The sequence below is a fragment of the Cydia amplana genome, chromosome 19 (assembly GCF_948474715.1).
Source record: "Cydia amplana chromosome 19, ilCydAmpl1.1, whole genome shotgun sequence".
Lineage (NCBI taxonomy): Eukaryota > Metazoa > Arthropoda > Insecta > Lepidoptera > Tortricidae > Cydia > Cydia amplana.
The window spans coordinates 4,106,300-4,133,499 of record NC_086087.1 but is presented as its reverse complement, the minus strand read 5'-3'; the positions used below and the strand labels follow the sequence as shown (position 1 = coordinate 4,133,499).

Genomic DNA, 27,200 nt, shown 5'->3' with positions numbered 1-27,200 from the left:
GCTTAGATGAGTTTGTTACATGACTTTAGATAAAGTAATGGATTCTGGATTAATGTTACATAAGATTCTTAAAAAAACGTTGCTGCCATTATAGTTTTTGTTCATTCCATTCTTTTAATATTAATTCTCTGTTAAGTAGTCGCAGTGGTTCAAAATCGGATCTTGTGTTCAAATTTACCGCTTCAAAGGGAAATCACAGTGTTGTCAGTATTACGTTGAATACTTTTTCTCTGCTTTTAATGTTGCTGTCTTCAATGTAAAAATACGCTCCCGACGTCAGTACTTGTTTGAAAAGTCGATTGTACAATGGTTTTTCCCTATAATTTAATATATATATAAATGTCTACTTTGTTATTTTTATTAAAGTTTCCTTTAGTTATATTTGTAACAATTATACTCGAACGCGACTTTATAAAACGACAACTTTCATCCAATGAGAGCGATGATCCAGAAAAGGATAGATAGTTGAATAATTACGAGAGAAAAAGAGTAAGTTGCTTCATAAATTTTGTGCAACATCACCGGTACTATTGTTCCGTAGGTCCGTTAAATAAAATATTTACAATTGTTTCAGTGTTTGGTGTTGTTAGACGTTCCTTTGGTTCATATTTGATAAGAAGAAAGTCTACAATGTCGTCAAGTAAGAACGATCTTATATTTCATAACCTCGCCTAGGAACCCTAGGACTAATTTTAATTCATTTTGTTTTCTGAAGTTCGCAAGGTAAAGTTAAATTATTTAATCTGAATTTAGTAACTGTTCTGTTACAAATCTTACAATGCAGCTTTATTTACCCTTAAATTGATTTACCTTTGATTGCGATCCATAAACATTTGTTGTTTTGATTTGACTTATGTCGTCTTGTCAGCTGATTTCAATCTACAAATCCGTGACTGAATGTTTTTTTATACGACGACGAAATACCAAGTATAAAACCTGCTTTGTATTCCAATAAATACTGGTTTAAAAATAATTTTCTAGTACATTTGATATTTAGGTTTGATACTTTGTTGCATTGTCAAAAGAAATAAATTTGAGCTATAGTTTGCTATTTTCTTATAAATTTTTGAAATCCTTTTTTGAAATCACTCATTATGAGATGAACAGATTGATTTGGACTCAAAGAAAGATTTTTAAGAGATTCTTGTACTACAGTACATGTGTTAATAAAAGTGTTATAAAGCTTTTCCCAAGTGAGTCTGAGTTTACTTCTCTTTGACAATATAGAAGTATAGTGATCTATAAATAAATATGGAACCGTCTTATGAAGGAGATCAGACAATGCACCATGTATCGGGTTTGTACATTTGATAAGGAACTTATGGTAACTTTACATACCTCTCTTGGATTTGACTTCAGTAAAAAACCGGCCAAGTGCGAGTCGGACTCGCGCACGGAGGGTTCCGCACCATCAACATAAAATAGAGCAAATCAAGCAAAAAAACGGTCACCCATCCAAGTACTGACCCCGCCCGACGTTGCTTAACTTCGGTCAAAAATCACGTTGTATGGGAGCCCCACTTAAATCATTATTTTATTCTGTTTTTAGTATTCGTTGTTATAGCGGCAACAGAAATACATCATCTGTGAAAATTTCAACTGTCTAGCTATCACGGTTCGTGAGATACAGCCTGGTGACAGACGGACGGATGGACAGCGGAGTCTTAGTAATAGGGTCCCGTTTTTACCCTTTGGGTACGGAACCTTAAAAATACATCTTAATTTGCTTGAGGAGGATAGTGGGGAAGACTTCTCCATACAAACATAGTCCCCATTTTCCCCTCTGAAAATATCCAATAGACATTATGGGAAACATTTTTACACAGTTTGATATATATTAATTATTAACCATAACTAGGCTCCTTTGTTTGGGTTTTCTAATTTTTATTACTATTACATATATGATTTAGAACCGAAAAATAACGTCCAATGTCGAAACTGGTCAAAGTATCTATTTTGCCTACATATAGTAGATAATATAGTCAGTGGCCGATTTGCAGTCTTGGCCGCCCTAGGCACCAGCCAGGACCTGTAGTAAATACTAGAACCTGCTCCTTTCTCAGCACCCATCATCACCCACTGCCGCCCCTAATATCTGGCTGCTTAGGTCTAAATAATTGATATTTTCATAAGCTTTTCTCCTCCGTAGAACCCCTGAGTGTCGAAACATTGACGGAACTGAGAAACAAGTTCTACGCAGACCCCAAGAATGAGCTGGCTCAGAATGTGTGCACCCGTTTTGACCCGTTCGAGGTGGCTATCAGCAAACGGAGACAGGATAGCCAGCTACATGTGTATAACATAAAGGTAAGGAGTTAAGACTCATTGGATTTTGTACCCTCTGTACCATGTTCATATAGATAAGTCAAACTGGCAAAAGTATGCAAGAAGAACTGAAAGATTTGCATTTTCACGTAAGTATGCCATCTATCTGTTTTGTTTATCAGACAGTCTAGCATGAGTTGCGTTCTTGCGCGCGACTCCATACTTGAAGTCGCGCAAGATGTATGGAGACGCGCGCGAGAACGCAACTCATGCTAGACCGCCTGGTGTTTAATGTTGCCAACAGTAGCAACGTATTTACCGATTCAACTCTCAAATGGGTTCAATTTTCACTGGTACAGTTGTAAACGTAAGCTAGTACAATTTCAGATAGTACAGCCAGCAGCAGAAGTTGCTAAGCGGGCGAGATGTTCAAAATTACCTTGACGCGATCTTATCCTCTTAACAATAAAATCGCGTCAAGATCATTTTGAACACCTCACCCGCTTAGCAACTTCTGCTGCTGACTGTACCTAAGTAAACCTCAGCGAAAACCAAAATTTCATTGAACTCATAGTTTAATTAAATGCTTAGTTTTGATAAAAATAAATTTGGATGCTGGCCAAAACTAAGATAGGACTATCATGTGAATAAAAGATAAGATAAAAGATAGTTTATTCAAGTAGGCATTATTACAATGCGCTTATGAACGTCAAATAAAGCTAGGTAGACCGGCTCCAACCCTACACCTCTGCCCCGAGAAGATTTAAGTCCCCCCTCAATTGGAGGAGGGTATCCCAATATGGGACCGGCAACAAACTCGGCGGGACACATCTTTAAAAAAAAAAATTACTTCTTATAATTAACATGCATTACGAGAAGATAAGTAAAAAAAAAGTACAATTTAAATTACTATAGAATTCATGCAATTATACACATAAGGTGTAATACAATTTGTATGGAATCATACAAATACGTAGCTCTTTCAGAAAACATATCAAATTCTTACAAGTTGAATGAACCTCTTATATTAATATTATTAAATTTATTTATTGTGCTAGGCAAAGGTATACAATGATGATAAAGTGCAAAGCTCAGCACAGATCAGATGGCATTATAATTATTTAAATTCCAACTAGGTACTGTGAGTTTAGAATTCCAGGTTTCAAATAAAAATGGACTTTCTTTATTGTTGAGTTAAGAACTCAATAAACAGCGTTTTCTGCTGAAGTGAAAAAAACTATAGAAGATAAAGGAGCTAAGAAGCTTTTTTATTCTTGTGATAATAATTAATTGCTCAAGGGTTAACTGGAAGAGATCCCTGAAAGGGATAAGTTCGCCTTTGTACTAATGATGTGTGTTCTTTCATGTTTTATGTTTCTCTTTGTACAATAAAGTATTTTACTACTACTACTACTACTACTACTGCTACTACTACTATAATTTTGGGTAAGGAATAAGTTTTTTGAGCTGTCTTGTCTCTGAAATTCATAAACAAAAAAGTCGGCGAGTCGGACTCGCCCATGAAGGGTTCCGTATTTAGGCGATTTAAGACGTATAAAAAAAAACTACTTACTAGATCTCGTTCAAACCAATTTTCGGTGGAAGTTTACATGGTAATGTACATCATATATTTTTTTTAGTTTTATCATTCTCTTATTTTAGAAGTTACAGGGGGGGGGACACACATTTTACCACTTTGGAAGTGTCTCTCGCGCAAACTATTCAGTTTAGAAAAAAATGATATTAGAAACCTCAATATCATTTTTGAAGACCTATCCATAGATACCCCACACGTATGGGTTTGATGAAAAAAAAATTTTTGAGTTTCAGTTCGAAGTATGGGGAACCCCAAAAATTTATTGTTTTTTTTTCTATTTTTGTGTGAAAATCTTAATGCGGTTCACAGAATACATCTACTTACCAAGTTTCAACAGTATAGTTCTTATAGTTTCGGAGAAAAGTGGCTGTGACATACGGACGGACAGACAGACGGACAGACAGACAGACAGACAGACATGACGAATCTATAAGGGTTCCGTTTTTTGCCATTTGGGTACGGAACCCTAAAAAGCATAGAGTAGCTGTTCAATAAAATAAAATTAACAAACATTTTTATTGTAAAGATAGAATCAGAGGGCAAGCCGGTGACCAACCAGGAGAACTCGGGACGCTGCTGGCTATTCGCTGCCCTGAATGTCATGCGGCTGCCGTTCTGCAAGAAATACGCCATCGATGACTTCGAATTCTCGCAGAGGTAAGAGAACCTGTTGCAGGTGCATATATTAAGAAAAGCGGCCAAGTGCGAGTCGGACTCGCCCATGAAGGGTTCCGTATTTAGGGGATTTATCACGTATTAAAAAAAAACTACTTACTAAAGTCTATTTTTTTATTCGGTAGACTAAAATGACATTTCATAGTATGAAATGACATTTTATGTTCATACTATGAACTGTCATTTCAGTCTACCGAATAAAAAAATAGACTTTAGATCTCGTTCAAACCAATTTTCGGTTTGATGAAAAAAAAATTTTTGAGTTTCGTTTCTAAGTATGGGGAACCCCCAAAATTTATTGTTTTTTTTTTGTGTGAAAATCTTAATGCGGTTCATAGTATTTACATCTACTTACCAAGTTTCAACAGTATAGTTCTTATAGTTTCGGAAAAAAGTGGCTGTGACATACGGACGGACAGACAGACGCACAGACAGACAGACAGACAGACATACAGACATGAAGAATCCATAAGGGTTCCGTTTTTTGCCATTTGGCTACGGAACCCTAAAAAAGTGACCCAGGCCTACAGTGCCCCAGGCTGGAACCGAACCAGCGTCCTCTGGTATCGTGGCAGGTGCCTGTTTGGTCGAATTTTTCCAAGTATATGCAGTTCTTACTCAAGGCTTATGGCTTTTTCTTAGTATAAGTATGACATTTATTTCATTTTATAATTTATATACCTAGTAGTGTTTCTACTTGAAGTAAAAACAAATTAAACTATTTTCAGAAAATAATTTAATTTGTTCTAATACGCACAGACTGACTATCAGACGCCATATATTGAAAAAAAATAACATTTATGTCGAGTGGGGTGTCAATCACTTTTCATTTTGATTGAATGACTTTATAGCATCCGCAAAGATTAATTAATCACTCGTTATGGACTAATAAGTTAATCATTTTAATTTTCGTAATTGATTTGTATATTTTGTATGCTGTCGGGTTGTTGGTGGTTTATGTTTGTGGTTGATATGAAATTTACCGCAACATACGTCGCCTGTGGTAACTGTTATTATTATATTCCATTGTTTCCCGCGTAATAATCAGTTGTCCTAGTTATATTTATTGCCTATTGTACAAGCGAGATATGGATGCATCGTATGCATGCCGCGTCCGGTTGTCAAAGGTACAGTTGCCATCGTATATACTGGAGCGGTCGAGATGCTCAAAAATATCTAAATTCTGAACACGCATTCTAACGTCTGGATACCTACCTTATTAGGCGTGTTCAAATATTTTTGACCGCCTTGGCCGCTCCCATATATCTGATGGTGACTATACATATGTAATGTCTGAGCACACCAGGCTGTCTAGCATGAGTTGCGTTCTCGCGCGCGACTCCATACTTGGAAGCAGGGATGTTGCGAATATCCGCATCCGCATCCGCAACCGCGGAACTTCCGCATTATTTTCAACATCCGCATCCGTATAAAATCGATGCGGATTAAATGCGGATGCGGATGTGGAACAGGTCGGTACAGGAACGTCTTAGCATCGGCGTAAGTGCTAGACTGCTAGGTAATTTAGTCATCAACCAAAAAAACCTATTAGAAATGAGCAGTCAAGCGTGAGTGGGACTTAATGTACGGAACCCTTGGAACGCGAGTCCGACTCGCACTTGGCCGCTTTTTTTTAAATAAAAATTACTAAAATGTAATATTTGACGTTTTTTATGGTACTATCTTGACATCCGATGTCAAAAAATCCGCATCCGCAACATCCCTGCTTGGAAGTCGCGCAAGATGTATGGACCGCGCGCGAGAACGCAACTCATGCTAGACCGACAGGTGTTCTCAAGGAATAAGTCTCTTATTCCTAAGGGAATGGCGGCGAAAAGGTTAATAATTTGTCTATATACTTGGTCAACCAGATCTTGACAGTAGAAAAAGGCGGCAAATTTGAAAAATGTAGGCGCGAAGGGATATCGTCCCATAGAAAATTTGAATTTCGCGCCTTTTTTACTGACAAGATTTGGTTGACCATCTATACCTATGCAAATTTTTTTGGTCCAGCTACCTGTTCTTTTGGGACAAGATCGAACGGTCCCACTACTGGCTGAACAACATTGTTGCCACCGCCAAGCAGGGCGAGGAGTTGGACGGCCGACTCGTCAACTTCTTATTGAAGGTAATCCCGATCTTGATATTACTGAATCGCGATTAGAAAGGGATTGAGATAGCTGTCAATCCATATTGATTTTGACGTAAGCGTATGGAAATCTGTTATTTCTAATCCCTTTCTGATCGCGGCATGATAATACTTCACTGTCCGTCTGTCTGTCACCAGGCTGTGTGAACCTGACAGCAAGGCAGTTGAAATTTTCACAGATCATGTATTTCTGTTGCCGCTATAACAACAAATACTAAAAACAGAATAAAATAAATATTTAAGTGGGGCTCCCATACAACTAACGTGATTTTTTGCTGTTTTTTGGTACGGAACCCTTCGTGCGCGAGTTGGCCGGTTTTAGAAAACGTATGTTCACCTAATAAAAATATTCTGTAACAAAATAGATTCAGGAGAAAATAAGTGTGTGTAATACGTGCACTCGCAACATTTCTAAAAACATTTTTTTCCGTAAGTCAACACCATCTGATTTAAAACAAGCATCAACGGTTGCACTCCGGGAGTGCCGATAGAAGTGAAAACTCACCTCACTATGTTACCGACGCCCGGTAACACGATACATACTTTTAGCGGAGGTATTCTATTTATTTATTATATATTATTATCATTCTCAAATAAGATCACACTTTTTCATTGACATGTTTATTTACATACTGCCATGACAACGTCAAATTATTTGAACATAGGTAAAGAGTCTTGAAAAGGAGTCCGCAACATAAATGTCAAATAACATTGAGTTTTTCTTTATTGATTTAAATGCCATTTAAATTATGAGTGGCCACTATACGGGGCTTACGGTCACGTGATCGCCTTACGCCCCTTACGGTCACGTGATCGCCTTACGCTGTCTCGAGTTTATCATTTTTTCCCCACCTCAAAAAGTGTCCAGCGCCGCTAAAGAAGTTTTCACTTCAAAAATATTTCAATTAGTACCTAATGCTCATCAAATAAAGTGAAGCATATCTGTTATCACTGTTATCTGAAACATGTGTATACTGTTACGTTGTAATTGAAGTATTTGAACGTGCTGCATGATACATGATAATACCTCATGCATTTATTTACCGTCTCATGTTTAAACAGCCACGTGACTTCGTAGTGACTTATCACTACATAGTATAAAACAAAGTCGCTTCCCGCTGTCTATCTGTCTGTCTGTCTGTATGCTTAGATCTTTAAAACTACGCAACGGATTTTGATGCGGTTTTTTGTAATAGATATAGTGATTCAAGAGGAAGGTTTATGTTGTATAAGTTGTTAACCCGTGCGAAGCCGGGGCGGGTCGCTAGTTAATTATATATGACGTTCTTAGGCTTAGCTAACATACGCACTTTCTCACATATCAACCGCGCTATCTTCAACTTCATCTTCTTGTGACTTGTGGTCCTAATATTAGTACTGCTACTTTCAATGTTAAATCATTTTGAATGGCAATAGAGTTGCATGTTTTGTTTTGTTTGATTTTGGAACAAAACAATTTTAAATAGCCTTACGGGCAATAAGGATGGGGCCAGTACAGCGGTGTGACACCGCTACAACGCGATTGGTTGACGAGTTCGCATCACGCGCGCGATTGGTCGCAACTATTTGCGTTAGACTGCACGATTGGCTCGAATTCGTGAGTGACACCGCTGAACTAGCACCATTCTTAGTGCTCGTAACTCCCGTCTTTAGATATGTCAATGTAAATACCACTGATACAAATTGCACTGGTATTTTTTAAATTACGTTTCGAAGGAAAATAAATGACTTATTAGCATAACTTTGTTTATATTAAAAAAAGTTACCGAACGGTTAAGGTCGCGGGAAACCGTTGGTTGAGAGCAGCAGATTAGCAATTATTCCCTTCCATTACATAATGCGCTATTTTTCGCTTTAGAGGCAGTGGTCAGATACCTTTATCTTTATCTCTAACAAAATGTGTTGTCTAAAATCACTGAAATAACCATTCATTTATTCACCAGGACCCGATAAACGACGGCGGGCAATGGGACATGATCGTGAACCTCGTCAACAAATACGGCGTCATGCCCAAGAAGTGCTTCCCCGAGTCCTTCAGTTCAAGGAAGAGCTTGCACATGAACGCGCTCATCAAGACCAAGGTACCTATTATCTTGAGGCACTAATTTATTACCAGGCACAGGCAGTAATTTCTATTTTTTAACCTTTTAACCGCCAGCAATTTTTGATCGAGCGTGCTCGTGTCGCCACCGACAGTAATTGTACCACGCAGAGTAAGGTTGGCATATTTACGGGAGTTATAAATGTGCTGTAAAAACCAAATCAGATCTTTGTCTTATTTATCAGACTGGCGAAATGATCTGGATATGTAATGTCTTATATATCAGACTCTGGCGGTTAAAGGGTTAAGCATCGGTGGCCTAGCGGTAACACCAGGGCCGGATCTAGGGTAGAGCGAGTGGAGCGGCCGCTCTAGGCGCCAAATGATAGGGAGGCGCCAAATGATAGGGGGCGCCTAAATGATAGGGGGCGCCTAAATGATAGGGGGGCGCCTAAATGGCAAATACTGTGAAAACAAACATCTTGAAAAAACGGACGGGTAACTACGGAACCTCGAAAACTCGGGCCGGCGCTGGGTAAGAGCGTGCGACTTTCAATCCGGAGGTCGCGGGTTCATACCCCGGCTCGTACGAAATATCATTTGATATTTACCAGTCGCTTTTCGGTGGAGGAAAACATCGTGAGGAAACCGGACTAATCCCAATAAGGCCTAGTTTCCCCTCTGGGTTGGAAGGTCAGATGGCAGTCGCTTTCGTAAAACTAGTGCCTACGTCAATTCTTGGGATTCGTTGTCAAGCCGACCCCAGGCTCCCATGAGCCGTGACAAAATGCCTGGATAACGCGAGGAAGAAGAAGAGTAATTTCTATTTTATTAATTAAATATTAATAATTTGAACTTTTCCTGTAGATCTGTCATCAAATAGATTGCAGTTTTATTATAGTTTTTTAAGTATATAATTTCCGTTCCAGCTTCGCGAGTTTGCAAAGGAGCTACGCGACCTAGTGGCCAAAAAGGTGTCTGATGATGACATACAAGTGGCCATCAACCGACAGATTGGAGTCATCTACCACATCGTTGCTACTTGCCTGGGTACGTTCACAATATGTCATATTTAATACTACAGACAAAGAGAATAGATAGTATAGAGGGGTCCTGTCATAGTACATTTTGTAGTCACAGTAAATTTACTGCCATCTATCGACACAGAATTAAAACTAAATGAAAATGTATAAAACTATCAAAAAATGTATTTATATGGATAAATGATTTTATTATTTTTATATCATTTCGACCCATGTTCTTTCACTGATACCTATGCGTTAAAATTGTTAAATACGGTGTCGTCAACGCCATCTAGCCGAGCATAGGCCAAAGGTGTGTCCGCCATCTATCCGAGAATGACTCTTGATTTCCGAGGCACGTTTTTTTTCCTTAGACTTTATTCATCCTATACGGACATTACATATGTCTTTGTTATAGATAAAGGAATATATCTTAATCTTAAAAATACAAGATGAGTACTAAGTTAATATAGTGTAATTTTATGTTCTATAGAAAAATAAAAAATTTAAATATAAAAAAAATATTAAGAATATATTACCCTTGGAGGATATAATCAAACGGAGACGCCATGTCTGTAATTTTCTGTACAAAACAGTCTGCCGATTTTTGCGGGGGAGGGGAACGTCAAATGTATGCGTAACGTAAAAATAGCCATGTCAGATAAACGTCAGTCCATACATTGTGTATGACCGTTGGCCGCCTATTTTCGACAGAGGGGAAAGCCTGTTAATGGCTACTCCGTTTAGTTGTATCCTCCAAGATATTACCAGTCAACCATAGACAATATAACTTTTTGTCGACAGGAACTCCCCCGGAGAAGTTCACCTTCGACTACTACAATAAAGAAAAGGCTTACAACACGTTCGGCAGCCTCGCCCCCAAGGAGTTCTACGACAAACACGTCAGGCCGCTGTTTGACGTGGACGATAAGGTACTTAGGGCATACTGAAAATCCCTGGACTGGCCACTTAGAAAAAATAAGTCGTCCCATATATCAGAATCCAGAAACTTTCAGTACGGCCCTCGAATAATGACAACTACAGTAAATAGATAGTTTTAACATGGTTTCTAACTAATCATTTGTACACCTTATTTCGTTGAACTAAGGATTATGAATGGTCACTTTAACAGTAAAGTGGAAACAGTTCCACGATGTTTCGATACATTTTAGACTTTTATAAAGACCTAGGTGTTTTTTTTTTTTTTTCCGCTGTGAACTTTGACATGAACCCAGTGCCATAACGACTGAGCCACAATAAAGGATTCGACACACAGGCGCGTTTTCCGGGCGGCGCGTGAGCGGGGCGCGCCGCTTTTACACATAAAACGCTCACGCGCCGCCCGGAATACACGCCTGTGTGACGAAACCTTAAGCACTGCGGTGTTAAGCGGAAAATCACCACGAGTGAAAGTGAGAGATTGCATTGTGGTGTTGTTGATTTTTTTCATAATGGCGCCATTAGTAAATAGAATTGGTTTTGTACAGGTGTGTCTGGTGAGCGACCCTCGAGCCAGCAACCCGTTCGGGAGGCTTTTCACCCTGCAGTGTCTCGGCAACGTGGTCGGCGGCCGCCAGACCGCCTACAACAACCAGCCCATCGAGACACTCATGCAGTGAGTCACAATTTAAGCTTAGAATACATTTAAATTTGGAAGAATTACTGTCTTGGGTGAGACTTGAACTAACGGCCTCTGGATAGATACTCCAGCGCCCTGCCATCTGAACAACCACCACCACCACCAAGAACCAACCACCAAGAAAGTTAGTATGGGTAGCATGCACTGACTTAATATAAAAGAAATAGACACACAAAGCAGAACAAAAACGTCAAGAAATGTGGATCCCAATGACGTTTCGCACCATTTGCATTGATGATAAAAACGCTTACGTAAATTTTGAGTCAAGATAAATGTTTCGTACAGAAAAGAGCTTAATGTCGTAAGCATTAAGTGTCAAATTTGCAAACATAAGTACCAACACTGTTAAAAAATTTAGTCCGATGGCACTAAACGTAACTTATTTACGTCAAACAACGTCAAACGAGAATAATGAACGAATGGAGTCACTTTGGTACACTTTAATATGTATTACTGTACAGGAAAATATTAAAATTGAAGTAATAAATAAAACAAATTTAATTTAATCGGGAGCTCAAATAAAATTAATTCGTGGTTCAAATTCAAACAAATTAAATTTTTAATTCGTAAGTATACGTCTTTAAATACTAATTTCCTTGAAATAAATTCTACTTATTAAATAGCTGTGTATTTAAGATCTACATTTACTCATAGCACGGGTGCACGGGGACATTTAGATACTGATTGGATTTTTATAAAAAAAAATCCTGTGGTTGTCATTGTGTTCCGACAGGTTTAGCATTTACAGTTAGTCGATATAAGCCCTTATTGGTGGTGTATATGTCGGAAACAGGGAAATGGGCCAAACACACAAGTGCCGTTTTGCCTTTTTTAAAACTGCATCACCCCTATCTCTTGCTATAATTAAATAGCAGTCCACTTTGCACGTCGCATAGGTTTTCTTGGAAATCTTCAATTTAAACAATATTATTTCTAATGAATTCCATATAAAAATATAAAAAAATATTGACCTCACATCGACTCGATAGAATTTTGTTCCTTGACATCCCTTCTTTGGTACTAAAAAATTAATTTATTCAAAACCATAAAATTACCACCAGATTACATAAATTATGTAATGCTATCCAAAGAATTAACCGAAAGAAATACATTCCATCCTTTTTCCTTGTTTTATCATTGTTATTTTTACATATTTTAACGGCACATTTCGTAATTGTTGACAACTTCACATTTGAGCGTTTCAAACAAGACTAAACGAAAAAGTAATGCATGATCTGTTTTGACATCACTTTTGTGGGGCCATTTTTGGCGGCTGATTGGGTATCCAGTTCTTTATACTATATCAATGGTAGCATGTCGTAACTGATGAAGTTCACGTCAAATTTAATGTTATTTCAGAATCTCGTTTTTAAATGTACACCCTCATTCTATACCTAGTATGACTGCAGCTATATAGGTTATAGTAGAAGATCCGGGATATATGGTCGACCCTCACCGACACGTCTGACGGATGAAACTTATATTTTATGAAAGTAAATATGTTCATGAACACAAAAAAAACGCTCTGAAAGAAACAAAATGTATGTGAGGACGTATCGGTGAAGGTCGACCATATATCCCGAATCTTAACCATTAGTGTAAGGCCTGGGTGGACGCTCGAGTTGGGCGTGCAGCGGGGCGGGGCGTGCGGCGTGCATGTTAAACAAATGCGCACGTATAGGAGCGGCCTTAGTGCACGCTGCTCACATCACGCGTGAGCCCGGCGCCACGCTGCACGCCCCGCCGAACGCTCCGCTTCGAGCGTCCACTCAGTCACTTAGTGTGAATCTTTAACAATTAATTTAGAGGCACCTAATAATGTGCATTATGTTATGTTTGTCACGTAACATTGTTTATTCCAGAGTGGTGAAGGACAGCATAGCGGGCGGCGAGGCAGTGTGGTTCGGCTGTGAGGTCAGCAAGCGCTTTGAACGCAAGAATGGTCTCGAGGACCTAGACGCGTGAGTAATACCTACTACGGAGTATAACTACACACCCCATCTGTGTCTGCGACAAACAACACTTTTTTCGAGCAAGTGGCTAATGTTAATATGATTTTTTGTATGGAAATGGTTTAAGCGCTAGGCAAGGACAGAATATTAGTTTTTAATCCCGAAAATCATCCCACGTGAAAATGGGTGGAATTTAGTATGGAATGTTATATGACGAAGTCGTAAGAAGAAGCCAAAAACTGCATAATTAATGGGGTTGGCCGGTCGAAGTATTTAGCAGATGGCGCCATCATAGCTTGCCCTGTAAATCCCTAGAATTGTGTCAAATTTTTGTTTTTCTAATGCCCTGGATGCCAGCCCTATAAGCCAAATCTCATAGAAAAAGGGGTAAGCTATGATGGCGCCATCTATGCAAACCTTTGACAGTTGCCCACCCCATTAATTACAAAATAATGTTTATTATTGTAGGCATGATTACAAGCTGGTGTTCAACACGGAGGTGCAGGTCGGGCTGCAGAAGGCGGACCGGCTCCACTACGGGGACTCGTGCATGACGCACGCCATGGTGTTCACCGCTGTGGGGACTGATGTGAGTTGTAATGTCACTTGTATTACAAGCTGGTGCATCGCACAAGAACACAGTAGACTTGTCACAGACTTTTACACAACTGTCCAAGACTTACACTCACAGACAATCCAACCTCTAGCTAGACATAGCATAGTCGCGCTACCCCCTCTGCCACACATACGGTAGCGTTACTCCATCTTCGAGTCAATCCCGTGCCGTGATTGGTCCGTGTCTTTGAACGGACCAATCACGGCACGGGATTCGCTCACCTCGTCCCCCGCACCCCCGTATTTTTGGCAGCATCGGTTTCATGAAAGAATTGGCCTAAGCTCAGTCTAGAGGTTGGATTGTCAGTGCTTATACTTGACTCACTATAAGATACACCCGCCCTGTAAGCAGTACCGAGCTACTAACAATGGCGATGTATGCAGCTCGGGTGCGCGCGACCCACCCCTCGCACCCCGCACGGTTGCCCTGTCTAGACGGCTTCGTCGAATGACTGTATTGGGTATTTGACTGTATTTAAAATAAATTATTTTACACCATGCATGAAATAAAGCACCAGACGAAACGATTCATAGAGAAACGTTGACAACAGCTATTTTTAGACACAATTTCTATTTTAAAAACCGTATAAAACTATAAAGAGTAGGTTATTTGATTGTGACGTCACATGCTAGTGTTTCATATAAATTCCATTTTAGCAAAATCGATTTGACAGTTCGTAAAAAGAAACTGTTTTGTCTGGTAGTCAAATACCCTATTGTTTTATAGACTATTGGCATAGAGAAAAAACTACCTGAAAGTCTTATGTTGTTGAGCATAAGATTTTCCGGTCGGTGCTACATCTATTGTCAAGTAGCAGTACTGATAGTTCCGCTACTCGATGCTAGATGTAGAACACTGAAATTAATATCTAGTCTTTTTGGTATCAAAACTGATGTATGGAGTGAGCACTATTGTCTTACTATATTTCTCTATGACTATGGTGACAATGATAAAACCTGTATTTGTTAGAATCGTTTCGATGTTTTTTTTTTTCTTTTTGACAGGAGAATGGCAAGCCGACCAAGTTCCGTGTGGAGAACTCGTACAGCGACAAGGAGTACGACAAGGGGTACCTCCTGCTCACCGAGCCCTGGTTCAGAGAGTTCGTTTTTGAGGTAATAACATTTTCACCTCAGCAGCTCGAACAAGGGTACTTTGCTACTTAAAAACGGTGAGCAAAATCGCATTTTGCTCACTGAGTGGGACAAAATGAGCAAAATGCTATTTTGCTCACTCAGTGAGCAAAATGCGATTTTGCTTACTGTTTTTAAGTAGCAAAGTACCCTTGTTCGAGCTGCTGAAGTGAAAACTTAATTGTTGGTATATCTTAAGAAAACATGAGTGAATAGAGGTAAGTGATGAAGAAGGAATACATTTTTCGGGTTCTCTAATATGTTCTCACTGCTGAGGTGAAAAGTTTTGTGAACTACACGAGATCAAAGTTATTTACATCTCGTGCGCTTTTGAGTCCCTACTACGCTCAAGATTCTAAATTAGATTCACTCGCTACACTCGTGAATCTACTATAGAATCTTTCGCTTGCACGGGACTCAAAATAAGCACTCGAAGAAATATCAAACTTTGATCTCTTGTTGTACAAATAACTATTGTCTTAACATACCGACAGAGAATCAATCTTCTCTCAATTTATAAACAACCCTATCTACAGTGAATTTTTCAACTAGCTAAAGTTACGCTCCGGCAGATGTCGCTATACGCCACCCCAAAGGCGTGTATGCATAAGGGAAGGAATGGAAAGATTTGCGAGGGCCTGGTAGGCTTCCGTAGATCAATTGGTTAAGACCAACACACGGATTGTGGAGGATGCGGGTTCAAGTCCTGCCGGAAGCGTAACTTTTTCCATTTTTTCCTTTAATATAAAATTTGGCCTATCTACAATGGCCTATGAGATTTAGCCGAACGTTATTATAGTAATTTATGCAACAGTGATATAATAAGAACCAATTATGAGCTGTTGCATACATTACTTTTTCTATGACAGCTGCAGCAAAAAAAAAAAAAAAAAAAAAAAAAAAAAAAAAAAAAAAAAAAGTTATTATTAAAAAAAAAGTTATTATTTAAAAAAAAGAGTTATTATTTAAAAAAAATTGAGTTATTATTTAAAAAAAAAAGAGTTATTATTGTAAATGAAAACATACCTCTTTCAATCAAGATGATCGGAACTTGTATCTTTAAAAAAAATAAAGCAGTTGTATTATACTCATAAGATGACTGCTAGCAGTCATCTTATGAGCCTATAGACAAAGCATTCAAATGACATTGTTTTAGATATCACTGTCAGTCATTTAATTGACACATTTAAGTGCTGGAGTAGAAAAAATATTTATCATTCAAAAATCATCATTTAAAAGTAAATTCTACCAGCCAGCATAAGGAAACAACTTCAAATTGGCATCGGACTACTTTGCCACACATGTGGATAAAATGCAACTTTGTTATCAGTTTTTGAACAATCAAGAGAGCGTTAGGTAAAAAATCTTTAATAGTAATTTATTTTCGTGACGCTGTTCTGTTCTGTTGCGGTTTATAAATTCTATAATAGGTACTTTACACTAGTGCATATGTGAGAATCCAAAAACTTGGTTTGAAATTATTGCATCAACAATAGCCGGTTTTCAATTATGATTATTTTCTTACGGCGTTATTCATAAACGTCTGCTAAGTTAATCACCTGATGATCGTAGTTTGTCCCTCTCTATGGCATAACGACAGATAGGGACAAACGACGATCATCAACTGACTAAGTTAGCAGCCGTTTATGAATAACGCCATTAGGTTATATCGGAAAGTCATTAGTAGAATCCAGACGAGCTGGGCAAATCGACCGATTTGATCAGGAAAATAATTGGCGCCAATCTCATCTAGCGTCCACACGTACACAAATTTAATCACCAATTTGCATTCCATAGATACTAACTTCGAAAATTGTCATTTTTGTGTCTGCACGGCCTGATTCGATCGGACAATTTCATCAGATTGGCGAAAAACTGTCTCGTCTGGACTCTACTATAATTTAGACATGAAGGTTTTGAGTATCAAAGGTCAGTTTAACTTGTTTTTAGGGTTCCGTAGCCAAATGGCAAAAAACGGAACCCTTATAGATTCGTCATGTCTGTCTGTCTGTCTGTCTGTCCGTCCGTATGTCACAGCCACTTTTCTCCGAAACTATAAGAACTATACTGTTGAAACTTGGTAAGTAGATGTATTCTGTGAACCGCATTAAGATTTTCACACAAAAATAGAAAAAAAAACAATAAATTTTTGGGGTTCCCCATACTTCGAACTGAAACTCAAAAATTTTTTTTTCATCAAACCCATACGTGTGGGGTATCTATGGATAGGTCTTCAAAAATGATATTGAGGTTTCTAATATCATTTTTTTCTAAACTCAATAGTTTGCGCGAGAGACACTTCCAAAGTGGTAAAATGTGTGTCCCCCCCCCCCCGTACTTCTAAAATAAGAGAACGATAAAACTAAAAAAAATATATGATGTACATTACCATGTAAACTTCCACCGAAAATTGGTTTGAACGAGATCTAGTAAGTAGTTTTTTACTACGTCATAAATCGCCTAAATACGGAACCCTTCATGGGCGAGTCCGACTCGCACTTGGCCTAGTGATGTGCCGCCGAGAAATTACGCACTTACCGTAATTCTCATTAGTGAAAATTACCGTAAATTACCGAGAATTTACGGTAACTTACCCATGAAGTATATTAAATTAGGATTGAATTTTGCTTACAAGTTTTGTGGTTTTAAAGTATTTAAATGTTTTTTACATTATTATTATTCTATGATATTATTATTTTTATGTTATCTGACACGTGGTTGATTGGTATAATAATTTCTAGTCTTATTTCTCCTTATATTAGTCCCAGCTCTATCTGGGGTTCTGTGTACGGCGCGGCGGCGGAGCCAAACCGCTTTTTTCTGGGTTACCAATGTTACCATAGGGTTTAGGTTCTGAGCTTTCATCTCCCTCTTGATATTGAACTACCATATGCCGGGAGGTCTTCGTCTTCCCAGGAATGTTGTGAGGATATTGTATTGTATTGTAGGACGGGCAGATTTCCGTAACTCGACGACGGGCGCCTTTTTTTTTCATGACGGGGGGTGGGGGCTAGTCCAGCCAACCCAACCCCTCAAGAGGAAGGGTCACCCTTTCCTCGTGCTGGATCCTGAAAGAGCGACTTCGTGAATCTTTCATTGATACCAGGCATGGCCTTTCGGCCTCCAGCCTGGTTTAGCCAGTGTGCTGTTTCTTTGTACGTTCTAGCAGCAGTGAGCGTACCTTGCTAAAGTAGATCGGGAGAATCGTTTCCGGGCCAATCGCCTCCGCACCTGATGCGTTTTGATGTAATTATATGGCTCAGGGCGATTAAGAGTGCTCTACTGTCGGATAGCATGTGGATGGAGGATCCTACTACCCTCCTTTAGGGTTTGCACGACGGATCCGAAATGTATGGGAATAACCGCGGATCCGGATCCAGATCCGGATAATTTCATACATTTCGGATTCGGATAGCAAACCCTACCCTCCTTGCAGTGATGGCAGCCGCCGCATTGATGATGCCCATGCACTCAGCTTGGAATATGAGTTAAGGGCTCCTAGCGGAGTGGTAATGGACACGTTCAGGTCCTTTGAGAAGGTTCCAGAGTCCGACTCACTGTCTGTTTGGGGATGTCCGCTGAGGGGGATGGCCTCTTGCTGTATGTGTAGGTGAAGCGACGGAAGGTTTAGCATGCCCTGAAGGGCATGAATGGCTGCAGACTGTGTGGACTTCGTGTTTTGTAGGGATGTTGAAGAGATTTAACTGGCAAACTATCAACCGTTTCATGTGGCCGGACCGGACCATCCTAAGCCTTCTTTTAGTTTGTCATAAATAAAGGACCACTCTGAAAGATCCTCTCACGTGCTCATTGCGCTATTGAGACAAGTAACAGGACATAGAAAAGTCGAGCGCTATAAATGCAGGATCTTGAGGGCCATCAGGAACTATTTTAATCCGTTAGTACCCACACAGTACAAAAATGCATTTTCCACGTGTTTTATTTTTACTGCGGTAACTGGGTACATTGCAAACCCAGCTGATAAGCGTTTAAGTGAGGTAAATGCAACTATGGGGTTATTGCGTCTCTCCGTTCTTTCTCGAATACGATTGGCCGAAACGCCCTCTACTATGCAACGTTTAGAATAGAATAGAAATAGTTTATCCGTGGCAATAAAAATACAACAGATAAAACAGGGGAACAAAAGTAAAACTTACACTTAACATCACAACACATATCAAACATAACATGTAAAATAACCACGAAATGGTCCCGACTCAGCATTGTGTTAGCCTGGATGGGCCAACGCTGGTCTTCCGTCGGGGCCAAGGGCGAGCCTCATGCCTGAGCTACTTGGAAATGAAACGTTGCATAGTAGAGGGCGTTTCGACCAATCGTATTCGAGAAAGAACGGAGAGACGCAATAATCCCATAGTTGCATTTACCTCACTTGACCTTACCTGTTTACAATATAACAGCCTACTTAACTTAAAATAAACACGCGACGTAATAAAATTGTATCTTAAAACACACTTGTTGTAATGGAAGTCATTCATTACAAATCAAACTTTACCTTACACATCAATCCTTGCTTACATATGACATTGAAATATAATATCTGGGAGACCGAGCAGCTTTGCTCGGAAAACATATAAAAGCTCAAAAATCTGCGTTTTCCCAGAAATAAGACCTAGCTAGATCGATTTTTCGCCCTTGAAAACCCCCGTATAGGAAATTTCATCGAAATCGTTAGAACCGTTTTCGAGATCCCCGAAATATATATAAATAAATATATAAGAATTGCTCGTTTAAAGGTATAAGATATGTTTTTTTTAGATTACACAACATTTTGAATTAGGTATTTTTCTCAAAAATGGACGGCAAAGTCGACGTTGCCGGTTAAAAAATAGGTCGCGAAGTGCGTAGTTTATGGTCATTCAAAAAATTAAAAAGTTAAAAACATTGCAGTCTCGATTTCGGGACTGCAATGTCGCATACAAATTCCATTATTTAACGAGTTCCAAACTTTTTAAAACTTCAAATGGCCATATCAAATGAAGGCATAGGTCCCTTAAACAGCCAAACAGATGATCAGCACTTATTATTATAAAGCCTATAACAGACTATCGCACCGCACCGCGACCTTGGAGCGTCGCACCCATAAATGAGAGCGAGAAACAGATATCTCTTTCTCGCTCTCACTTATGGGTGCGACGCTCCAAGGTCGCGGTGCGGTGCGATAGTCTGTTACAGGCTTAATGTTGGTACCGCGACTATTTAGGTGTCTCAAATAGGTTGGCGTATTTTCAGCAGAACAATACACTTCTTTTTTTTTTTAAAGGCGGCGAACTAATTTTTTTAATGGTTGTATTTTTTTCTGTGAAAATTAATGGAAAATTAGAACGTTGCTTTTGTAAGTTCTGTAAAATATTTCTATTTCTTGCACCATTTTTGAGAAAAGCACTATATATGACTCGGCTGGAAGGCTACTTGCTGGCTTCGGATTCAATTAAACGGACTCCCAAGGTCGTCCGTTTAAAACGAATCCTCAGCCTGCAAGTAGCTACTTCCGAACCTCGACAATAATGTACTATAAAATCACTGTCATAACTATGAGATGAATTTTATACATTTAAGCTAAAATAATAAAGAACTCACTTTATTTTTTGTTAGGCAAGTTTGATTCAACCTACTTTCATTAAAAACACTTAAATCGCACATCAAATGAAACTTATTAAACATTAGTAAAATAATGTAATATTATTGTGTATTTAATCTCTAACATCTAATTACATACATCATTGAATTCATTGATAAAAGTTAAAATTTCTCTTAGAAAAGTTACCCGAGAACATTCGCGGGGAAGATTGCCCGTAATTTACGGCGGTAATTTACGGTAATTTTGGTAATAAACTAGTTCCTCTTGCCAGATCATTTTGAAAATTTCTATACAGATTGTATTACCTAAATAAGAATCAATTCTGTAAAAAAAAGTTTAAAAAAATTTAAACTTAGACCACTTTCTCGATAATTACCCGTACGGAGAACGTTACCGCGAAAGTTACCCGACGATTCTCTCTGTTCTCGTAATTTACGGTAACGGCACATCACTAACTTGGCCGCTTTTTTGTTATTGTCCGCAGGTGGTGGTAGACAAGAAGTACGTGCCAGCGGAGGTGATGGAGGTGTTCAAGCAGACGCCGCAAGTCCTGCCCGCCTGGGACCCCATGGGCACCTTGGCGTGCCCCCTGTGCTCTAACGAATAACTATAACATAAGTGTGCCCATCATGGTCTACCTATTCTAATACCTTTAAACGAGCAATTCTTGTTTATTTATTTATTTATTTATATATATATATATTTCGGGGATCTCGGAAACGGCTCTAACGATTTCGATGAAATTTGGTATATAGGGTTTTCGGAGGCGAAAAATCGATCTAGCTAGGTCTTATCTCTGGGAAAACGCGCATTTCCGAGTTATTATATGTTCGCTCGGTCACCCAGATATTACTTTATAAAGTTGGCTTTCAGCATAGAGGAAAAAAATACATAGAGTGCTCACTCCGTACATCACTTTTAGTACCAAAAAGACTATTAGCATCTACCATCGAGTAGCGGAACCATCAGTACTGCTACTTGACAATAGATGTAGCACCGACCGGAAAGTCTTATGCTGTTGAGATAAGACTTTCCGGTCGGTGCTACATCTATTGTCAAGTAGCAGTACTGATAGTTCCGCTACTCGATGCTAGATGTAGACACTGAAATTAATAGTCTGAACTGATGTATGGAGTGAGCACTCTTGTCTTACTTATTTCTCTATGCTGTCAGTCAACAGTGTCGTCGATGGTACAGATTGTGAAATTAATAAATAGAACCATAATTTGAAGCTTATAGAAATGCGCAGTTTGGTTTATTATCTTGGCCCATTACTTGCATTAAAATTAAAGCCGCGTTTTCATTTAGTGTTCTGGGTGCCTAGCCAAGGTGACAAGCTTGCGCTACGACAACGAAACACTGTCTCTCTCTATCAGTATCACTCTGACATATTACTCACATATTAGTGCGACAGTGACAGTTGCGTTTCGTTCGCTACGGATCGTAAACGTTTAGCGTGTTGGCTACGCACCCTGAACATTTCTGAGCGAGAAATCGTAAAAACTTGCTCTCATTTACTATTGTAAATGAGAAGAACAAACATTTGCTCAGTACAAATTGTTTGCTCAGAATACTAAGTGGCCGTATTAGCAGCTAAAACCCCATTAGCAGCCGTATTTGAACTCTACATTAAGTAATGATAGGGTATAAAATCGATTGAAACTTTTGGACCACAAAGTATACGTATATATTCAGTGCAATAGCTTAAATAATCTTATGTTGTGTTCATTATAGATAAGTCTGTATAATGGTGCAGAACGTATTGTCCATAATAGTTGTTAATAATTTAATAATCAGATATTTTCGTTACACCAGTATAATGTGTTCATATCATGATATAGCGAATCATGATAGTATGGTATTATGATCCTAAAGCAATAATTGACTAGTATTCTATCCTATTTACTTATTTTTTCTGCTCCCGTACTTTTATTTGTCATTTAAAGGGTCGTGCACACGCCTTTAAACCCCTATCTTATAGTTGTCAAGACAAGTCTTTAGTCTATTCCCCAAAAAAGTATTTGTGCATACACGTAGTATCTTTTTGGCACTTTTACGATACTTCGTGTAATGACCACTTAAAGAATATTGTATGAAATACATTGTTGCCAACCTAATTTTAATTGTCATCTCTGACAGATGAGTGAACGATAGACATGTTTTTTTTATTTCATTCATACTTTTCGTACCCGTACCCTCCATTCTTTGCTACTTCTTAAATGAAAAATATTTGTTAAATTTGTCAATTTTATTTCAAAGTAAGTGCTGGGTCGTAGAAAAAGTATTGTATGCAACGTTGTTTAACTGAGTCAAAAGATACTCGTGGCGTCTTTATTAACAATTTTCGGCTTCGCCTCAAATTTTTACTCACGCCACTCGCCTTTTTTGACCTCTCTTAAACAACGGTTGCATAAAATACTATAACAGGTCGGTACGAATCCTATTTTTTTCTTCAATAAACTAAAGGTTTTAAGTACTTAAGCCTTCAATCGAATTGATAAGTGGTATATTGTTTTAATATGTATGTATAATAATGAATGCGAGACCCACATAGATGATCAATTTTGGCTGAGACCACTTAACTCTGATAGTTTATAAGCGGCTGTATACTGATTTTTAATTACTTCGCTAAGTAAGAATTAAATATTTATAAACTAGATTTAGTACCAAACTAAGACCAAGATAAGTCTGCAACGATTTTGATAGCGTACGCAGTGCAAGTGTTATCTCAAACGTCAAACTTCTATGAAATTATGACGTATGAATAACACTTGCACTGCTTGTGCTATCAAAACGGTTGCAGACTTATCTTGGTCTAACTCTACTACTAGCAGGCGTGTCTCACTCCGCGATTTCGTCGCTTTGCTGCATGTAGCTAAAAGTACATCCGCTCGACCCCAATTTTGGGGAAAGCCATAAGCCGCGCGTGGCGCTGTCGCCACCTAGCGGCCATATCTGTGCTGATCGTAACAGACGCGTTTTGTTAGAGAGTGAGTCTTCTGTACTTAGTACTATTATTTATTCTGTGCTACTAGAAAACTTACCAACCGTCTGTGTTAAGTGGTAGCCATTATTTTGTTCAAATTGATCGTCTATTATGGTCTTGGCGCTGCCGTGAATTTTCACTTTTATACAACAATGTAATGACGAGTTGTTACCATAATAAAGATCATAGCATAAATAGTCATTTTATTTATTTATTTATTTATTATTAGGTAACCCTTTGAACGAAAATTTTACCACACCATAGAAGAACACCTATAGAGTTGTAGCATATACCTAGGTCATAGACTATGAATCCTCTACACGTAGTTTAGAGCAATTATTTCATGAAACCGATGCTGCCAAAAATACGGGGGTGCGGGGGACGAGGTGAGCGAATCCCGTGCCGTGATTGACTCGAAGATGGAGTAAAACTACCGTATAAGTGGCAGAGGGGGTAGCGTTACTATGCTCAGTCTAGAGGATGTCTTGTCTGTGACCTAGGTACACTGTGAAAATAATACTCATGAGATTTAAATTATTCGATTGATAAACTAATACGATTAAACTTTGGATTCCTCCGAAAGCGGTGCCGTGATATAGCGGCCGTCTCCATACTAAATAATACGGCTAAATATGGATGTCGTAGTATTTGTATGGAGACGGCCGCTATATGACGGCACCGCTTTCGGAGGAAACCAAAGCTTTACAGTTTTTTACGTTTTTCTTTTTGGAAGTTTGTTTAAAATGTAGCCTACGCCATAGGTACCTGTCATTTTGCCTCTGGGAAACATTTTCGCTGCATACCGTGAAATCCATGTTATCGGCTACAACGTAGCGCTACGACCGTAGCTCAGCAGTGAATGTGATAAAAATGAAGTGAACGCATTATTATAATTATGAATCACTTTTATTTACAGCACCAATAGAAATAACAGGGGAACATAGGTACAAAGGATTATTTCAAATACCACTATTGACTATTGATCAAAAAAAAAGAGTAGATATTGTCGTCCCTTTCAAATCAATCTATATAAAAAATTGGATGGCACTACAGTATTGCCACTTTTTAATTTCAACTCTTTTTTGTCAGACTATATTAGCATTCTTTTTGTCGCCAACGCCATATGACATAATCGAATCTAGAACAAGACCCTAATTTACACATAATTCAAAATACCAGTTTTTTTTTATATTTTTACCTAAAGCATAGGGTCCCAAACTGATATACTTATGTTAAGAAGGTAGGTCTAAAATGTATTAAGGTACTGTCACTGCAAAATATTTGGTTTCCGGTAGTCGAATTGAGGGTAGATTCATTGGGATCAATATGACAGTGATGATACAAAAACCAAACCAATAAAGTATGTATATCGCAAATCATAGTGCTTTATAAATAAGTAAACAAAATCATAATTAAATAACGACTTGAGTATAAAAAACTAAACAATATGTTCCTGCGATTACGACAGGCAGTGACATAGTCAGTTTTCATTTTATGACAATTCAAACTAATGATACACTGCTTATATCTCAATTATTACACAATTTTACCGTTACCGCCACCTTTACCAGAACTATTTTTAATTGCCCTTAGATACTTCAGTTTCGCCCAAACGCCTTGGCACATACGCACCAACCTCTTATCATGGGTGTGTCTACCAAATGCGTGGATGTGCCTCACAATATGCCTTGACAGTTTGAGTTTCCCTTTCTGAGCATATGAGAGTGCAGAATAGAGTTTGCTCCGGGCTGCCAAGGCGTCGTCTCCCAACATTTGGGAGAGCTTGTATTGCCGTAATGATATCCTACCTGCTTCCTCAGCCTGTAAAAAAATTTGCAACCCTAAGTTTTATGGTACATTTGGTACAATCAAAAATCAGTATGAAAGCAATCTGGCTAATTAGCAAAGTGTAGCCCAGTGGGCAGAGGGCATACTACAGCAAAATTACATTTTTTGGCAAGGATCTACTTTCTGGAAGTAAGTACTTATACAATTTAAAGTGTACAAAGGGTTTTTTTTTGTTATGGACTTGAGGGCGGAGTTGCCCGTAGCCATCAAGTAAATTGTAAAAGGGAGGGAAATTAAACGGTACAAAGGGTTGTTCTGTTTATAAATTCGCAATCCTCTTCAGGTGCTTTCGGAGTAGCCATAATTGTTAGATGCAGCTAATTTGATTACTCTAAAATTTTCCTGAAATTTCCGAACGCTTTTCTAACTTTTTAATTTTCTCTATCAGATTTTTTTAACACAAATTCAGAAGCATGAACAGGAAAGGCAACTTACACAGTCCTCAAAGTAGTCTCCAAGAGCGGAGTAGGCACCTCCGAGGGTGGACAGCCAAGAAAATGCATTCTCTATTTCTACCCTGCTCCATACTAGTTTCAGTATCCTTTCATTCCTGAAATTAGTGCAAGATTATAAATTAACAAATCAACTACAAAGTTGCAGCATTACAGATTAACATTGCATAAGTTATGTGGCAAATTCCTTAAAAAGGTACTGTTTTTTGCTACTACATTATAGTCTTTTGGCACAGACATTAGCTGAGCCACCTTCCCTTTCAATTAGTTTGTAAGCATTATTGTGTACTTTTATTATGTAAAAGTGTCTGAATACCACGTAGAGAACTGAGACAACTACGCCTACAACTCGTGTGATGGAGGATATATGGTGAAGGTAAAATTTTCTTCAATATTAAGTTATAATTGAATGGATATTTAGTCATTGAACTTAGACTTAGAACAAATAGACTTTTTTGAAAAGAAGACAATAAAACCAGAAACGTGTGGTAAATATCACAGTAGGTACTAAAAATATGTTTCTTCTTACCATGCATAATCTATAACTTCTGAATCAGGTGGCTTCAGAATTAATTTTAAAAAGGCTGTCCCATTCTCAGTATTCCCACAACGCTGATTCAAATGATTCACCACATTAGTCCTATATGTTTTGGAATTTAAACATTCTCTCACAAATGGCTGCAGAAATAATGCATTTACAACCATTTTTAGTGACTTGGTTTTGCGATCTCCATCACATCGTTCTATGTCCAATTCCCACGCATCCCCGGATTTCACACCAAGATTTTCATAGTACTTCTTGTCGGGAAAAACGAATAATTCCTCAGACATATAACAAATTGTATAATTACTACAAAATAGGCGAATTTTAGTCACTAATGGCATCTTGAGCAGGTTATATTTTTGTCTGATAAGGATCTTGATATTTAAAGACTGGTGAGTTGAGAGACAGCACTAAACGTTATTTTATTTATTTTTGTTCTGAAAAATGTCTAAGTGTATGTATAAATTAACGAATTTAACGATAAGCAAATATATTACTCTTTATATCCTATTCATGAATGAAGATTCGCGCGTGACCAGTGTTGCTAGATGAAATCTGAAATATTCAGTAGAAAAAAAATCGTTTTAGCAGTAGATAGGGGAAAAAAGCAGTAGATTTAAAAAGTGATGTCTGCAATAGGTATAATTGAAAAAAAAAAATTATGCTCTGACCTGACACCAAC

The 27,200-nt window shown here is 38.4% G+C and overlaps 2 protein-coding genes across 2 annotated transcripts; one reads left to right on the top strand and one right to left on the bottom strand.

Moving 5' to 3' along the window:
* Nucleotides 1-19: 19 nt before the first annotated feature.
* On the top strand, nt 20-21,325 carry LOC134657118 (bleomycin hydrolase). The gene is made up of 13 exons (XM_063512670.1): nt 20-34; nt 466-640; nt 2,150-2,307; nt 4,389-4,519; nt 6,551-6,665; nt 8,630-8,767; nt 9,657-9,777; nt 10,554-10,681; nt 11,237-11,364; nt 13,251-13,349; nt 13,809-13,929; nt 14,961-15,071; nt 21,173-21,325. The coding sequence occupies exons 1-13, from the start codon at nt 20-22 to the stop codon at nt 21,293-21,295; spliced, it is 1,563 nt and encodes a 520-aa protein (XP_063368740.1). The 3' UTR covers nt 21,296-21,325.
* A 3,824-nt stretch (nt 21,326-25,149) lies between these two features.
* On the bottom strand, nt 25,150-26,936 carry LOC134657325 (uncharacterized protein F58A4.6). The gene is made up of 3 exons (XM_063512900.1): nt 26,504-26,936; nt 25,958-26,072; nt 25,150-25,495 (listed from the first exon to the last, which is right to left on the bottom strand). Exons 1-3 carry the CDS (start codon nt 26,857-26,859, stop codon nt 25,211-25,213), a joined length of 756 nt encoding a protein of 251 aa, XP_063368970.1. The 5' UTR covers nt 26,860-26,936; the 3' UTR covers nt 25,150-25,210.
* Nucleotides 26,937-27,200: the final 264 nt, after the last annotated feature.

Coding starts and splice junctions, on each gene's coding strand:
- LOC134657118 (XM_063512670.1), top strand. Junction 641..2,149: donor AAAGTCTACAATGTCGTCAA/GTAAGAACGATC, acceptor TCTCCTCCGTAG/AACCCCTGAGTGTCGAAACA. Junction 8,768..9,656: donor ACGCGCTCATCAAGACCAAG/GTACCTATTATC, acceptor TTTCCGTTCCAG/CTTCGCGAGTTTGCAAAGGA.
- LOC134657325 (XM_063512900.1), bottom strand. CDS start 26,859: ATGCCATTAGTGACTAAAATTCGCCTATTTTGTAGTAATTATACAATT. Junction 26,073..26,503: donor GAAGTTATAGATTATGCATG/GTAAGAAGAAAC, acceptor CACTAATTTCAG/GAATGAAAGGATACTGAAAC. Junction 25,496..25,957: donor GAGACTACTTTGAGGACTGT/GTAAGTTGCCTT, acceptor ATTTTTTTACAG/GCTGAGGAAGCAGGTAGGAT.